Source organism: Fusarium sambucinum, chromosome II (genome assembly GCF_050947815.1).
Source record: "Fusarium sambucinum isolate potato_lamoka chromosome II, whole genome shotgun sequence".
NCBI classification, from domain to species: domain Eukaryota; kingdom Fungi; phylum Ascomycota; class Sordariomycetes; order Hypocreales; family Nectriaceae; genus Fusarium; species Fusarium sambucinum.
Genome location: NC_139293.1, coordinates 3,136,446 through 3,152,584, shown reverse-complemented (window position 1 = coordinate 3,152,584; position 16,139 = coordinate 3,136,446). Strand labels below are relative to the sequence as shown.

General features: G+C 47.6%; 7 protein-coding genes across 7 annotated transcripts; 3 read left to right on the top strand and 4 right to left on the bottom strand.

Moving 5' to 3' along the window:
- Nucleotides 1-98: 98 nt before the first annotated feature.
- FSST1_007881 (uncharacterized protein) lies at nt 99-1,004 on the bottom strand (the record flags this gene model as incomplete). Its single annotated transcript, XM_083224709.1, has 1 exon — nt 99-1,004. One exon carries the CDS (start codon nt 1,002-1,004, stop codon nt 99-101), a length of 906 nt encoding a protein of 301 aa, XP_083083842.1.
- Nucleotides 1,005-1,615: 611 nt separating this feature from the next.
- FSST1_007880 (FAD-dependent oxidoreductase) lies at nt 1,616-2,993 on the bottom strand (the record flags this gene model as incomplete). The annotated part of the gene is made up of 2 exons (XM_083224708.1): nt 1,616-2,648; nt 2,698-2,993. The coding sequence occupies 2 exons, from the start codon at nt 2,991-2,993 to the stop codon at nt 1,616-1,618; spliced, it is 1,329 nt and encodes a 442-aa protein (XP_083083841.1).
- A 2,268-nt stretch (nt 2,994-5,261) lies between these two features.
- FSST1_007879 (dihydroorotate dehydrogenase) lies at nt 5,262-6,272 on the top strand (the record flags this gene model as incomplete). The annotated part of the gene is made up of 1 exon (XM_083224707.1): nt 5,262-6,272. The coding sequence occupies one exon, from the start codon at nt 5,262-5,264 to the stop codon at nt 6,270-6,272; it is 1,011 nt and encodes a 336-aa protein (XP_083083840.1).
- Nucleotides 6,273-6,444: 172 nt separating this feature from the next.
- Nucleotides 6,445-8,003, bottom strand: FSST1_007878 (transmembrane amino acid transporter protein-domain-containing protein; the record flags this gene model as incomplete). The annotated part of the gene is made up of 4 exons (XM_083224706.1): nt 6,445-6,873; nt 6,928-7,319; nt 7,369-7,822; nt 7,878-8,003. 4 exons carry the CDS (start codon nt 8,001-8,003, stop codon nt 6,445-6,447), a joined length of 1,401 nt encoding a protein of 466 aa, XP_083083839.1.
- A 3,435-nt stretch (nt 8,004-11,438) lies between these two features.
- Nucleotides 11,439-12,084, top strand: FSST1_007877 (P-loop containing nucleoside triphosphate hydrolase protein; the record flags this gene model as incomplete). Its single annotated transcript, XM_083224705.1, has 2 exons — nt 11,439-11,591; nt 11,644-12,084. The coding sequence occupies 2 exons, from the start codon at nt 11,439-11,441 to the stop codon at nt 12,082-12,084; spliced, it is 594 nt and encodes a 197-aa protein (XP_083083838.1).
- A 655-nt stretch (nt 12,085-12,739) lies between these two features.
- FSST1_007876 (aquaporin-like protein) lies at nt 12,740-14,386 on the bottom strand (the record flags this gene model as incomplete). The annotated part of the gene is made up of 1 exon (XM_083224704.1): nt 12,740-14,386. One exon carries the CDS (start codon nt 14,384-14,386, stop codon nt 12,740-12,742), a length of 1,647 nt encoding a protein of 548 aa, XP_083083837.1.
- An 881-nt stretch (nt 14,387-15,267) lies between these two features.
- Nucleotides 15,268-15,981, top strand: FSST1_007875 (AhpC/TSA antioxidant enzyme-domain-containing protein; the record flags this gene model as incomplete). Its single annotated transcript, XM_083224703.1, has 2 exons — nt 15,268-15,477; nt 15,523-15,981. The coding sequence occupies 2 exons, from the start codon at nt 15,268-15,270 to the stop codon at nt 15,979-15,981; spliced, it is 669 nt and encodes a 222-aa protein (XP_083083836.1).
- Between the last annotated feature and the right edge of the window lie 158 nt (nt 15,982-16,139).

The window sequence follows — 16,139 nt, the reverse complement described above, 5'->3', positions numbered from 1 at the left end:
ATGACATGATCAAATAATCTCGGTCACTGTAACAATACTTCATTATTCATAACGCTAACAATCTATTCCAACACCTCATCGCTCGCCCACTCGTGCTTCTAGTAGAACACCAAGCATCGTACCTCAATGCTCTGTCGTCCGGGAGCATCTTCCGGCGTGTTGGGATCCACAAATGCGGTATGGGGCGTATAACCAGCAATGCCATGCTGGCCACCCTCATGAACCTCACTCTTGGAGTCGAAGCACTTGATCAGCATAACCTCTTCAGGTGTCATATCCTTGGCGTAGTAGAGCTTGTGCTCATCGTTCGCGGCAACCGAATATGTCTCGCCCTTGACGGTGTATCCCTCTGTGGACCTCAAAGTCGCCTCGTCAGGCAGAACTTCCTTTCCACGATCATCATCATCGTTATCGTTGCGGTTGGGGTACAAAAGATCGACCTTGATCATGTCCTCTGGCTTGGTGCTTCGGTAGTCAATCACAGCAAGAGGAAAGTCCGTAGCAGGGTGGCCGATGGGTCGCCAGACGTTGATGATTTGGTAGCGGCCCTTGAGAAGCTCCTCTGCTTCGGATGGGTCGGTGTGACGTCGGACACGGGCTTCAGCCGCGCTGGGGGTTTGATCAACGTGGACCTGTTGCACCGGCTGTCTGGGGCTGCTCTTTTCACGCCTGCGAATGGTGTGATCAAAGATAACGATTTTCTTGATAGCCGGGATCCTCTCCTTCAGAAGCGCGTCGACCTCGCTGTAGTAACCGTTTCTGACGGCTGATTCATCAGTGAACTCGGTTTCCTTGGCGGGAGATTTAAACACGTCAAAGCCAGAGAGGTCGACGTCGAAGGCCTTGAGACTAGCTGCGCTGCGAATGTCGACTACTTCGCGCTTGATAAGCTTGCGCTGGAATGAAGTCTGGTCGACGTCGACCTTTGCCCAAGGCTTGACTCTGTTGCCGGTAGAATCGACGCTTGATGTCGGGTCGATGTAGTGAAAGACTCCGGTAGTCATTTTGGTAGCTGTAAAGTGGAAAGGTCGAGACTGGGCGGGGTTGAAGAGTGGTTTGAGAAGTGGTCTTGATCTAACGAATCGGGACATGCAATATAAATCTTGGAGTAGAAATTGGAAGCCAAAGAAAGGTAGGATGGGTCTAGCTTCTTATTGTGTTCGACTGCCTACAATCACGTATTTATGTATTCGGCTTGTTGCGTAACAATGCCGTGCGACTTCATTTATCCCACCATCATTCATTTGTCAGAAGCCCACAATTTGTCAGCTCTGAATTGTGGCAATGACGTCTGCGGGGCAGAAGAAGCCCGTTACTGCACTAACAGATAAGACTCTTCAAGTACCACGATAACAAAGCTGATAATATTGTAGTAATCAACACTGTCTGATGGCATCATTCTTTCAACGTTGTGTCTCTGTAATCATCATGATCATTTGCGATAGAATTGAATGTGTAAGAATTGGTTCATTAATTACATAAGAATTGCTCTCTCAAGTCAGAGAACTCGACCTGCACGCATCGCTGGCTGTGAAAATTATTTTTACATTCCAAAAAAGACCTTGCTCCTCCTCATAGGTATAATCGCTAACATGATCGCAGATGCCACCATAGATCAATAAACCTTGATCTCAGTCTTTGCCCAGGGGATAGCACCACTGACCCTCTCAGGTCCTTCAATGCACGTAAGCCTAGGCGACTGGGCCATCTTTGGTGCGCCCATTCCAATCAGAAGGTTCTGCACCTTCTCAATACCCATGACATACTTGTCAATGAACTTGAACACACCGGACTGCCAGGTAGCATTGGCGGTTGCGTTACCCGAACTGCGGCATGCCTCCACTACAGGCGCCATTCGTGAATCTTGGTATGTTTGAAAAGCAGAGGCGAGTTGCGCTTGCGTGGGAGAGGGCGTCTCCTGGCGAAGAGCGTAGAGTTGGTTGACCAGTGCGACGACGTCAATCAGCCCGTTATTACAACCTGCGCCGAGACTAGGCGTGAACTTGTGCGCTGAGTCGCCTGCAAGAACAACGCGACCACCCCAGCTCCAGTGATTCACGACACCTTCTTCGAGACTGACGAGTCCGGATTGTGTGCGGGCGTTGAAGGCATCTTTGAGGGTGAGCTTGCCTCCAGGTGCAAGAGGAATGTGTCCCCATCTCTCAACCAGAGCAACCTGGTCAGCCTCGGTGTATCTCACACGATCCCGGGTGGGCGTATCCAACTTCTCATACAGCCCCATGACAGCAGAATCTTCACCAGCAAAGAGCTGTGTCGCAGCATCAGGTCCATGAGTCTCGCAAGTGACCCCAGCGTTGAGACCCGCAAACTTAGTTGGCATGCGTAGCCACAGAGCTCGGAAGTTGGTGAGGAAGGGCTTCTCATCGTTGACCTGGTCCGAGTTGTCGTTTAGGGCGAGATCGCGCATCTTTTCGCGGACGTAGCTGTGGGCACCGTCTGTTCCGATGACAATGGAGCCTTCATATGATGTCCCATCGACGCACGAGACTTGGACACCAGTGGCGTTGGGGATGATGTCGGAGACCTTCTTGTTGGTGAGAATCTTTTCCTTTGTCGACGGTGGTAGCGATTCGTATAGAACCTTGGTGAGGTCATGGCGGCTGACTACACGAGGGAAGGTCCCCAAGCTGGAAAGGTTAGTAGAGCACAAGGCAAGGTAGGAAGGAGGTGGCTTACAGCTTGTTGAAAAGGATGAACCAGTATGCATCACCGATATCGCGGCCTTGATGATCTTGACGCTTGACAAGGCCAAGAGTAGAGCTGACTTTCTCAAGAGAATCTCCGAGGCCAAGCTGGTCGAGTGCACGAATACCCATAGGATTGAGCACGAGATTGGAGCCAGCGTCGACGACAGGACTTGATCGGCGTTCAAGGAGGACGAAATCGATGTTGGCGCGTGAAAGGGCGTGGGCAGCTGAAAGCCCAACAGGGCCGCCTCCGACGACGATCGCTTTGAAGCTTTGGGTAGGCATGTTGTAAGAATTGATGTTGGATCGTGAAGGTGAAGAGTGGATGTAGATATGGAAGCAAATATGAGTGGGAGTTTGGGTGTTGATATAGATATTTCTTGACAGTGAAGAGCATTAGAAGCCAGTGATACGAATATGGTTTTTTTTTGATCGCTCTCGCATTTGCTTTCATTGCGTTGCATTGTATTGCTGGGGCTTGTCTCGCTCATTCAACGCTAGCAAGCGATGATAGCGTCAGTGTCATCGGACTCGCATCCGAGTAGGATGCCCAATTGGGTCAAGCGTTGAACTGTTCCAGGCATTCCTTTGCTTTATCTCATGATCAGGGGAGATTGTGATTAGTTGGTAGTAGATTGATAACAATGGATTTACTCAGAAATAATTGGTTGCGCATTATTCTTATGTTAGCGGTTATTGCTCTATTGCTGTTAGGCCATATCTGAACTGTAATACTTCAATCAGAGCTAGGGGTTTATCGACAATGTCCAGCAGTGCGCCAACTGGCTTCAGTGACACATTTGGGTATACCATGGAATGAATGAATGTCTGTGCAGAGGTAGGTAGATTAGATTAGATTAGATTATACCTTTGGCAATCGAATTCGCACTCTGATCCAGTATCCTTCTAGTGCCGATGACTTTTGCAACCATCAACAGCTCTAGATCGAGATAATTTTTGATTGGTTCGCAATTTGACATCTGCTTCGCACTCGGAAACTATCCAGCCCTATGACGACACCATTATGCACTAACCTCCCTGCATCTTCAGGGGTCATCCACTGAAAGGATGCCGGTGAACAGAAGCGAGTCCAAGGTCAGTTTGTTAAGAATTGCATTTACTGATATTCCCAAATCCTCATTTCCACTCAATCATCTCTGATTCGTTTGCTCAAATGGTCATGCAGTACTTGGCACGCCGCGACAACATCGTGAATCCCTGACTGGAGGAGTAACAACGACATGATCAGGCCACCAGCAGAGTTCACCCATGCCGTATCAATCACAAAAAAGCCTATGAACACACTCGTAACAGTGGTCATACCTATGATAGCATCAATGCAGTGGTGTCTAGCTACTGTAGTGAGTAATGCCGAATCTGTCGCTTCTGCAGCCTGTAGAGCTGCACATTCCATTTAGCTTACTCTATAGAGTCGATCAGTTGTACACACCTTTGCGATGTATCCATTCCTTCACAAATATTGTTAAAATAGCTATCCAGATAGTCTCAGAGTGCGTGTTTCTGAGGATTTGGCCGTCTGCTTCTCTCTGACTTCGAAACTTGAGGGATATCATGCTCTCACATGCTATATGAAGAGCCAACCCTATTCGCGATGTCGCAATAAACAAAGACAAGATGTTTTCAAAAGATTCAAGCTTCCATGAAGCTGTACCGGTCTTGTATAGATGTTGTGTCGTCAAAATGACCAAGAGCGTAATAATACTAGTCGTCAGATCGCTAGAACTGTGTAAATTGTCTGCTGTAACTAAGCTCGCCTTGGAATTCCAACGAATGGTCCATCCGAGAATGAATCTTGGGAAATCTACCGAAATTCCAAGAATAAGAACCCTGGTACTCGAAAATGCTGGTTCGTCTAATGTTCTGTCGTCCATTCTCGTACGGAGTTGCAAGGAGGAATATAGGGATGACGCTTAAGAGATAGTGAATTGACTAATTCACCTACATCGTAAAATCCTTGCTCAGGCTAGGTATCTTATGTAGAAAATATGAAAGGCTTTTCCTGATTTTCTCATTTAGTGGATTCGTACCAAGTTGCGCAATCTGCGTGGCTGTGCCGAGTAACTCCTACGGACCAAGACTTGGCTTATCTGCAGTCCATAAGGATTAGGAGTTAAAGCCGTACTGAGCCAAGACCTGCGTAATTCCGTTTCGATATTTCTAGCAAAAGACTGAGAGTGAGCTCATTCAATCAGGAAAAATAGATATGTCTATCTACACCTGCACGTAGAGTTACGCTTGGGGAATACCGAGCGGAGCATAATATATTTCACAACTCGTATCCGCATTCGCACGCGGCTCGTCAGTGGTGTTTATGAGAATGAAATCTCTAATGCAATATTTCATCACGTTCAAATATTTAACAAAAAGGTGAGTATATAAGATATTGGTTGACCAGAGTGGCAGAGATTCAGTCGTGCTTAGTAATACATTTCTTATCATCGCGACTCCAATCTCCAGCCCCTCATTTTTCGTCTTCATTCAGATATACCGTATTTCTCTTCAACCACTAATCTGTGGCAAAGGCATATCAAGATGCCTCCTCCACAATTGATTATCTCTCCTCCATTACTCAACTCAGCAACGCCTTGGGCAACCGACCTTGATGACCTCTTAGCAATCGTCTCATCCCCATCAACAGGTGCTATCACGACCCGGACATCCCTTATCAATGGCTTCAACCATCAACATGAGCAGCACCAATACTTATTCTTCAATCCGTCTTCAGTGACTCCAAGTGAAGGCAACTCATCTAATCAAATACCACCCAAAGATCATAAAGTTGAGGCTACGTCCAGCTTGAACAACTTGGGCTATAGTCCTATTCCACTTGATGGATATCTTGGGTTTCTGATTGAGATATCTCGGCGGCTTCCCCACTTACAAAAGACGTTTATTGTCAGTGTTACTGGATCACCTGAGGATATCCAAGAAAGCTACAATAGAATTGAATCTGCCGCAAAGAATCTTCCCTTTCCTTTGGCGATGGAAGTGAACTTGAGCTGCCCCAATATTCCTGGTGCACCACCCCCAGCTTACGATGGACCCTCCCTCCAAAAGTATCTCTCCCTACTTCCTAGTCGTCCTTCGCTACCTGTAGGAATCAAAACACCTCCGTATACACACTATGGACAGTTTGCAACTCTGATCGAAACCCTACAGAAGGCGGCATCGTCTATCAGCTTTATCACTGCAACAAACACACTCGGTTCCTGTCTAATTCTACAAAACAATGAGGATGTTGATATGAGCCCTCAACTACCTGGAACAGGCGTTGGTGGTATGGCAGGACCGTCTCTTCATCCTCTTGCGCTTGGCAATGTATCCACTTTGCGAAAGATGCTAGATCAAGCACCCAAGTTGAGTCATGTACAGATCATCGGTGTTGGTGGGGTACGCGATGGAGACGGTTACCGAAGGATGAGAACTGTTGGGGCATGTGCTGTGGCGGTGGGTACGGGTCTGGGGAAGCAGGGACCAGGAGTCTTTGAGAAGATCGAGGGTGATCTTGAGGGAAAATGGGATGTCACTGCATCGAAGCTGTGACTGGTGGCTTTCCGACGCCTCCAGATCAAGGAGAGATCGACGTTGCATGTTATTTCACGAGTTGACACTAATAAGGGAGTGCTTTCAAAGGTTTGAACTATATCAACGCTTGCATTATACAAATCTAAATCTAAAATCTCGACATCTATGCATATCCCTCTCTAAAAAGCTCTTAAGTAGAGTTGGAGTTATCGGCGCAAGACCAAGCGGCAGATCCACCACTGACTGCGTAAGAGTCAATAATCTCCTTGATAGATCCGTATGTACCACCGATCATAAGGAAGGTACCGAGAACGATAACAAAACCACACCAGCCAACCATCAAGGTCCAGCGGGTAGTACGTTGAGACTTGTCCTTGCCCTCAGCCCAGTGGTCGTAGATCCAGAGGCAGGCGAAGAGCTGCATGCACTGCAGCGTTCCGAGAAGGGCGCCGACGAGGGAGACGAGGCCACCGAAGACGGGGATACCACTGGCAATGACGTAGGCGACAACGGCCATGCCGAAGGTGCAGCTCAGCCAGACAGCCCAGTGGGTAAATGTGTTGGCGCTAAGGTGCTTGGAGCCACGGAGGATGCGGACGAAAGCGTATTTGGCAGGAACCTATACCAGTTCGTTAGATACGAATCAATGGCGAATTTCGATGATTCAACTTACGTGAGTGTAGAGAGTAGCAGAGACGATCAGACCGGGAAGAGCCAGACCGTAGCTGACCTTCTTGATGGTCTTACCCGCAGAACCCAGAGCGGGGGAAGCGACATAGGTACCGCAGTAGTAGTAGACAACGATGCCAACAACAATGTAGACAACAGTGACAACCGACTGGCACAGGATAAGAGACTTCTTGTAGTGCTTGGGCTCACGCATCTCTGCAGCGATAGGGAAGAAGACGGGGGTACCGCAGTATGCGAAGATGAATGCGGCGATAGCAGACATGGCCCGGGCGAAGGAGGGGGTGTTGAACAGCTTGTAGTCGGACTTCCAGACACCATCCTGAGGGGCGAGATCGGGGCGGTCCTGGATACCAACAGCAATGGTGACGACGAAGACTGAGCGGTGTTAGATGTGCTTGTTGATGGTATACAGTGAATAACTTACTGGAAGTGACAAGAGTAACGAGACCGACCCAGGCGAGCCAAGAAACACGGTCCAGAGTTCGGATAGAAGCAGTGAGGAAGGCGACAATCATGGCAACAGCGACGAAGACAGCAGTGCAAGTTCCGTGCATGGACAGACTGTTGAGCGCGATGGAGATACCCAGCATAGCAGAACCGGCGATACAGATGGTGAGGAGCGAGTAGGAGATACCGTAGAACTCCTTGCCGATGCGGCCAAAGACGAGACCAGCAGCATCATCGATACCGTAGACTTCAGGGTGACGTTGCTTGAACTTGCCGACGACGAGATCGGACCAGGTGGTAATAACGGCGATGACCAACATGCAGATGATACCGGGAATGAGACCAAGGGCGTCGAAGGAGGCAGGGATGGACAGAACGCCCAGACCAATCTGAGACTTCATCATGAGGACTGATGTTCCGAGCCAGCCAACCTGTGCATGTTAGTTTGCTGCATGTATGTGACATGGAAGTGTTGTGGTAACATACGTTACGGTAGTTGGGGCCATCTTCGGTGATGGTTCCAAAGACAGCATCGTTGGTAACAGTGTTGTCCTCGCCAGAGTGGTGCTTGGTAGGCTCAGGGGCCTGGTTTTCCGAGTCGTAGTGGCTCATGTTGTGCAAAGGTGTTGAAGATGAGATGCAGAGACAAGGAGAAGAAGACTGGAGTAATGAATCTCATTCCTGGGGCATGGTTATATATACGTAAACACCGAGATCTAGCCCATTCGCATCTGGGGTAGCCTAGTGTTAGTGCTGTGTCTGCTGTCTCTTTTTTTCCCACTTGATGATAGTACAGATACTACATACGTAAAAGAGTTTGGTTTGACGATCTTTGCCCCCATACCCCAAACTGACTCGCATCTCCGTTTATGGATCCTCGAGAATGAGGGAGTGGGTACAATGTGCAAGAGATAGGGCCCAGAGTCGAGAAGTTCGGTTCGGTACAGGGCCCCGTGGGGGGGAAAGCTCGCATTCTCAGAAACAGAAGCATTGAATACTGGGCGGGCCGAGTCTACAGCTTATCTTAGACGGCGTTCCCCTTGACCTTGACCATGTTTGTCTGTATAGTAAAACGGGTCTTATCGTGGTTCGACTTGTTAGTTCACCATGAGGATGAGCCGTGGAATGCCGCAAGCAATCAAAAATTTTCTGCAGAGTTTGTCGACACTTTACTTAATCAGGCTTGGCACAGTTCCCCCTTCGAGCCTAGAAGCGTTCCCTCGGCGGATCTACTCCAACTCAGCTGGCGGCTATTCTCGCTCCAAAACTTCAAGACGCTCTCGACTCCAACTTTCTTGGCGATGCTAAAGCTTAGTTTAAACTTGCCAGAGATTCTCAGGACCGATTCCTCCTGGGGCAACGATATCAGAATCTCGGGGCCCCGGGTATCAAGGGAGTTTTCAGTACGTAAAATAGACAAGGGGCGTCGTGTCATGTTGAAGCAAAGTCCGGAGAGTTGGTAAGTCGGTAACATCTGGTAACTTTTCCCCAACTTTTGAGAGTGCGGAGAAATTACCAGTTTACTCCAACTTGACGCCATATCCGCTCTGGGGCTGGGTTATTTGCGCGCGTGTTGCAGCTCGGCTCGGAGGAGGTACAGGACCAGACATGGTACAGCAACGGCACTTTACACCGTCTCCACTCGATGCTGCGGTCGGCCCGAGTCTATGAGGATTATTGATAGTGAAGAGCGAAAAGGATTATCATCATTATCAGTCTCATCAACAACAGATATCACAATGTTTATCTCTGCACAATCAATGCAGTAAAACCCACCGGACAAGCTCACAGCTTGTTTATCTCCCGATCCCTGATTCTTTTCCACAAAAGCTTTGAACATGCCTCTACATACCACATGTCTGCTCGGTCCCTTCCTTGCTGGTGGAGTAGGTCAGAGTGGAAATATCGGTGCACGCACTTCTAGACTCGACGGCCCTCCTTGAGGCCAGACCAGGGACCTCTGAACCTTGAGACTTTGTACGTAAAAGAAACCTCGAGAAACATAATAACGTTGACCATCTGTTTTTCTTGGCAAAGTATCACGATAAAGGGCCCCCATGGGGAATATGGAGCGAGTCTCCATAGCTTTGCTTGTGACATGTCGCGGTGCGAATGACGACAAGAAGCTCAAGATGTTTCCTTGTTCAATTCAAAAGCTACTAACCGTGTACAGAATAAGCTTGTAAATAAGAAAAGGGGAAACGGCGAGTCAAAAGTCAAAGAAGCTAAAAGGATCTGCTCACCCGAAGCCGAAGCAAGACTTAGCTGGCCTTGCTACCTACGGTACAAGTACAACACAGTAGACTACAGTGCCGGGACTCCAATTTCGGGGGTTTTATTACTCTCAGCCGCTACGACCTGCCCAACAAAGTCAAGGGGGAAATAATCACTCACGCAACAGACATGAAGTAAAGGAACAAACCAACACTACCAAATCTTACTCACTCATACTATCGCCTGATACTTACTCACCACAATCGGTCTTACCGGTGTATGCACGCGCCACATCGTGTCTGCAACATCGGGTCCGCGACTACCACACACATAATGTCATCCCTGTACGTATCCTCACTGTATGCAAACCTCTTAGCGGCATCAAATTTTCCAAGAATTTTTAATCAACACGCTAGTTATGCAGCGCAAATTCTTCTAGAAGGTCTGGAACGTATTGTCATTGGCCAGACTGGTTTTCATTCTTACTTTCTTTGGGAAGATGCCGTATGTTAACGGGAATGACGGGCAAAGAAAAAAAGGCAACAATTATTATTCCTGCTCCTCCGCGTCATTCATCTGCCTATGCAAGGGCGCCCGCAATGTCATCGGGGATGAGTGCCATTACACGTGGAAAGATCAGCATCTAACATTCCCCTCTTTGGCTGGTACTATTGTTATTGCTATTGTGACTTGACTTTCGCTACGCGTCGGCTTTAGCGAGACCCTGGCAGATACCGTCTTCATTTCACTCTGGAATGCTTTGCTACGTAGTTCTTCTATCGTGATGCAACATCGAGATAGGCATTTCTTTCAACGGGCCAACGGAGATAAAATCCAAAGATGTACCCGTAGCTCAAAATGACCCCTATCATAATACCCACCAGTAAGACAGCACACTGACCACAAGGCTGATACAGCTAAGTCCTTAGTTAGAACTGCATTGTAGTCCAAAAGAGTATCCGTAATTGCCCAGAACTGTCCACTCGTCTATTCCTTAGAGGCTGTGCAGTGACGGCCAAGACATGCAGCACCCCAACACACAGACTGTGGGGATGGAAAGCAGAAAGCAAAGACCAGCATTGGTAATCACGAGGAAAAGGTATCGAAGCGAATTGGAATCTAGACCACAGTTGGTAGTTTTTGTGTCCATCTTTGAGATATGCTAAAGTGAATGGGCCGATTTCATCTTCTCCACCTACGCTTGTCCCTTGGCGTTTAAAATGGATGAAGATTGCAACCTTTTGAACAGTAAAATAATGAATCCAGTAGCTATTCTAGCGATGGAGAAGACTATATCGTGACTGTAAGGTTGATGAACGTGAATATCCGTTACGTGACAACGGTGGGGAGTATCCCGTGCTTATGGCAGCGGGATCAGCTACTCGGCATGATGGAGAATATTTGATTGAGGATCCTCAGGCTATTAATCGACCACTGGAAGCATGAGAGACGACTTTACTGGGTCAATTTATACTCCTTAGACTATCTTTTTTAGTCTACTTATCTTAACCCTACCATGTTGTTGGAAATCGATTTCTGTTGTCCTACCCTGAACCTCGTCACTAGGAAAGATTATCAACACTTGGCATATATAGAAGACAGTCAGGTTCTAGCTGCATTTAATGGTAGGAATCTAGAGATATTTCCGTGGAAAATGGGGCAGATATGACATTCTTTTGGTGGCATTCTTATAGAGTTTGTTGTCACTATGACGTCAAGCATTTGTGCAAATGGCTAAACCTGCTAAGAACTGTTACACAAATCCTCAACCATTTTCGACAGCAAAACATTTCGCCATTTACCACCATCTTTTTAGAAACGTATACAATAGTAATGACCGAAGAATTGAAGAACCCAACTGCTAAGCCAGTGCCAAAAGGCCATCGATGGATCCTTTTCGTTTCTGGTCCGACGGCATCGGGCAAATCTTCAGTCGCCAGATATCTAGCAGATGAGCTCAACCTCAAGTTTGTGGAAGGTGACGATGTAAGTCTCATAAACAATCTTGAAGAAAAACATAATAACCACTAGGAAACAGTTCCATCCCAAATCGAACGTCGACAAGATGAGTCGTGGTGAGCCTCTAACCGACGAAGACCGATATGGATGGCTTGAAGCTCTAAGAGAACACGCAATTCACCATCCCAAAGGCCCAGGCACTGAACATCTCGTGGTGACCTGCTCAGCTCTAAAGCGTCAGTACCGCGACCTTCTTCGACAAGGATCCGAGGACGCAGGTGACCTGCGTGTGCATTTCTTGCATCTAGATGCGCCAGAGGAGGTTCTCACGCAGCGTGCTGCGGCAAGGAAGGGGCATTTTGCAGGATCTGCGCTAGTGCACAGCCAGTTTGAGGCTCTCGAGAGGCCGGGGAAGGATGAGAAGGATGTTTTGACTGTCAGCGTAGATCAGACAGTTGAGGAGGTGCAGAAGGAAGCGTTGGGGAGAGCTACAGAGCTGTTGGATGAGGATACTGAGTAATAAAAGAGTCTTGGTTCAATAGTTAGGTGGCAAAAGAATGGTACTGTGAGCGGTTTGCAGCGTGGCGCCTCGTCCTTAGGGAGGCAGATTACTGAATCACCGAGAAACGGATTTGAGTCCATATTCAAGATAGAGCAGCCTAGATCCATTCAATATAATAGACAATCAGCGGTCTAACTTGTCATCCAGAATTGCTGAATTCACTACAGGTGGAAAGTACCAACCCGCCGGCCTACAAGTCGGTCAATCTAGACTGTTATTGGATTACCATACGAGGTTTGTTTTCACTAGGCAGAAGGACAAAACTAGAGTTATAATCTACTTTCTATGACTGAGCTGTATTGTTAAGCAAAAAGATGCCAAGGCCAGTAGCCAGTCGGCAAAAACATACAACAGCGGGGATTCGCTGGTCGTCACCGACCCAACTACTAATCCGCCCCTTACCAGCTTGACTATGGGAGAGCGGACGGGATCCCGTATTTTCTGGTAGGTATGGTCGTACGTGATTGAGTTAGGATGCAGAACGAGTTATATGGTAAACTTACTTGACTGAAGTTGGCTGTGGCTTTACAATAGTAGATAGACAGATGTCGGGAGATCACATTCAAGGCAGAGACTTTATAACAGAAACAAGCGATGCATGGTTGGTAGATAACTAATTTAACAACTTTTTTACCCTCTTGTCCAGTCTAAAGTTGACTGGACTCTCACTTCCAACAAAAACAAAACCATCGTACAGAGTGCAGCCCAATATCGATCCTATCAAAGTCGCAGCCCATGGCCCATAAAACCACCACCCACTCTGAAATACATTGTCTCCTCGAAATCCAACGGCATACGCAACAACTCGCGGCCCAAAATCAGAAGCAGGGTTCAGAGCAGATCCAATGTTGTACCCCAAAGTGAATTTGAGAGTAGTGACAAGGAAGCCCAAGACTAAAGCGTGCATTCCAGCACCAGGCGGGTTGTTTTGATCGTCTCCAAGGGCGAAGACAGCGATCATCATGATTGCACTGCCGACGACTTGGTTGAAGAATGCTGACTTTAGTGTGACCCATTCTCGAGGCGTGGAAAAGAATGTCATGGACATTTTCGTCATGTCCGGGTCCACGTAGTTGATCGAGTCGGCGTAGATGGCATAAGCTAACGCCCCGGCAACGATACTAGCGATGAATTGGGCGACCACGTAGATGGCGCATTGCTTCCAAGGAAATCCACGAAATATGGATAGCGAGACGGAGATGGCAGGGTTCATGTGAGCACCCGAGACACCACCGCCGAGATAGATACCAAACATCCAAGCAAAGCCCCATGCCCAGCACGAGGTTTCATATGTCCCGTATGGTTGTGACTGTTTGGCTGACAAGTTCACAGATAGAGTACCAGTGAGACCGAGAAAGATGGCCACGGCAGTAGCAAGAAACTCAGCGAGTGGTTCAGGATGCTTCGCGCGTATTCTTGCCCACCAGTTTCTCATCTCATTTGCGTCCGCCTCGCCAGATTCCACACAAGGCTTCTCTTGGTGTCCCAAAGGCTCACCGTCGACCTTGAAATCTGGGGGAGAATGGCCGTTGTCCTGCTTTGATTGCACCCTAGAAGCAGGATCTCGGTGCCCAGGTGTTGGTGCCCCCTCACCAGGAACGTATTCAAAGACTGGCTGACCTGCGTCGTTTCGTCGATCATTATGAGCAGCACCAGCTGCTGTAGTTCGAGTCTGCTGGCGTTGTATATCTCGCGAGGGAAGGCTACTCTGAGTCTCCATTAGGTAAGGGTGCCCAGAAGTTGTTCGTGAGGCATAACCAGGATGAGGCTCATTGGTAGATTCCTCCTTTTCGATGGCCATTTCCTCATCGACCCTTCCATCTGGTCTGATAGGCTTCAAAGCTTTGCGACGAACTTTGTGAGGCAAGGGTTTTCCAAGACTGAAAATAGGCTTCTTATCCGCCTCACCAAACCATGGATTCTCTTGATAGTATCCATCTTCAGCAGGGGCATAGTGGTGATAATGGGAAGAATGTTGAGGTGCTGCGGGACGAGATATGGTCCCCTCGCTAGGCATACGGGAAAAACCTCTTGAGGAGGTAGCTGGCCGTCGACTCAAGTGCGACATGAATGTTGAAGGTAGACCGTGGAGTACACGATGTCTTGAGTGTGTCGATTTTGCATAGTCTGTACCTGATTCTCTATCCGGGATAGTGCTAGGAATACGATTTGCGACATTGCCAAGATGAGCTTGACCTGGTGTTGATGGAGCAGTTGGTTTTGAGAAGTAGTCGTGGTTCTGGTCTTGAGGTCCCGCCATGCTGAATTGAAGTAGATTAAGAGGACTACTGAGATTTCTTCATGGTCGTACTATTAAATCTGGGATCAATATGTTTTATATGTTTCGAATCATCAATACGTATACAACTACCGTTATCACCATGACGTTAATTCGCCTTGTGAACCTCCACATTTATATCTGAAGCCGGAGGTTTCTCTCCCTCGGTGGACACTTGAGTCGCAATTCCAGGGTTTAGTGGCGGCCAAAATCTCTGACAGTGGAACCTGTCACCTACCAGAAATTGGGTCATCATCCCTAAGATCGAGAATATGATGTACGTCGAATCTACTTTTTCAGCAACATATCACGCCTAATCTGCTGCCCAAACCCAATTGAGCCACAACTTTAATGACTCTTCCTCATGGCAAAAAGAAAGAAAAAAGTGCTATAGATCTCGGGCCATTAGCTCCTGGATGATCTAACCGGTATCGAGATGAACAAACTCCCCGAACGTAACGTGGATAATTATGCGGTGGGCCATTTGATACTTGGCCGAGGTCATCTATAATTTTCTTGTTTCAAACTTCAATTACTTTTTCTCATTGGCAGTTTTCCGTTGTTGGATATTTCGGAAACTACAAGGGAATGCCAAACCTTGGTTCATCAGGAACGTTGAAGGATAGAGTCATGTTGAATATAATGAGCTCTAGTATTACAACATCAATGAAAGACTCAATCAGATGTACCAAAAATCTCTTTGAAGAAGTGAATAACCTGTAGAGTGAATTTAATGATTACGTCAGCATATTTTCTTATTTCGGATCTGATGTCACATCAGCCTCGTCTCATCACCTCCGCATTTGTCTTGCTCATCTTTATGCAACAAAGGACCCGAAAGCATCAAATCCGTTCTACCAACCATGAGTGATTCATGCGATATCTCCCAAGGCAGGGAATTTTCCAATAGATATGTCAACGACGATCCGCCTACTTCCGAAGCCCTGAAGGCCGCTGACGCCATGGAAGTCTATGATGGCGAGGGCAAGAAGCACACCTTCAGAAGCATCTATAGCAGACCAGACCTACCTCGAAAAGTTCTTGTTGTTTTTGTTCGCCACTTCTACTGTTGCGTAGGTATTCAGTTCCAAAATTTGCGTCTCCAGCTAACTTTCTAGTCGTGCGTGAACTATATTAGCTTCCTTGCTGAGAATGCGACACCCGAAAAGCTGAAGAAGCTTGACACGGCTATTGTAATCGTGGGCCATGGCGATGTCAAACAAGTTGAAATGTACCGCCTAGACACGGGCTGGCAGTACCCCATCTACACAGACCCTTCAGAGAAGTTATACAGTACACTGGGAATGATTAAAACGTGGAAAGAAGGACCGCCGAATAAGTATATGCCTTGGACTACCACCTGGGCCGTATACTGGTCCATCAAGACTGCGATTTGGAGGTTCATGCAGGGATATCCTGTATTTTCGTCTGGAGCACCCAACTTACAGGGTGGAGAGTTCTTGTTTGAGGGAGAAGGAGAGGATAAGAAAGTGACTTGGTGCCATCGCATGAGACAATCAAGAGGCCACACAGATACTGATGAGATTACTGAGGTACTTGGACTGAACAAGGTCTGAATAGTCATGCCTTTGGTTAAAGAGATGGGGATATCCACGGCTACGATCTATAAATGAATGAACATCCAGTCTAACCTCGATCTTCCGTTTATGAAGGCTACACTCAATACAAGGGGATAACGATGTCATCAGGAGAGAATGTTTAGTTACAGATAGCG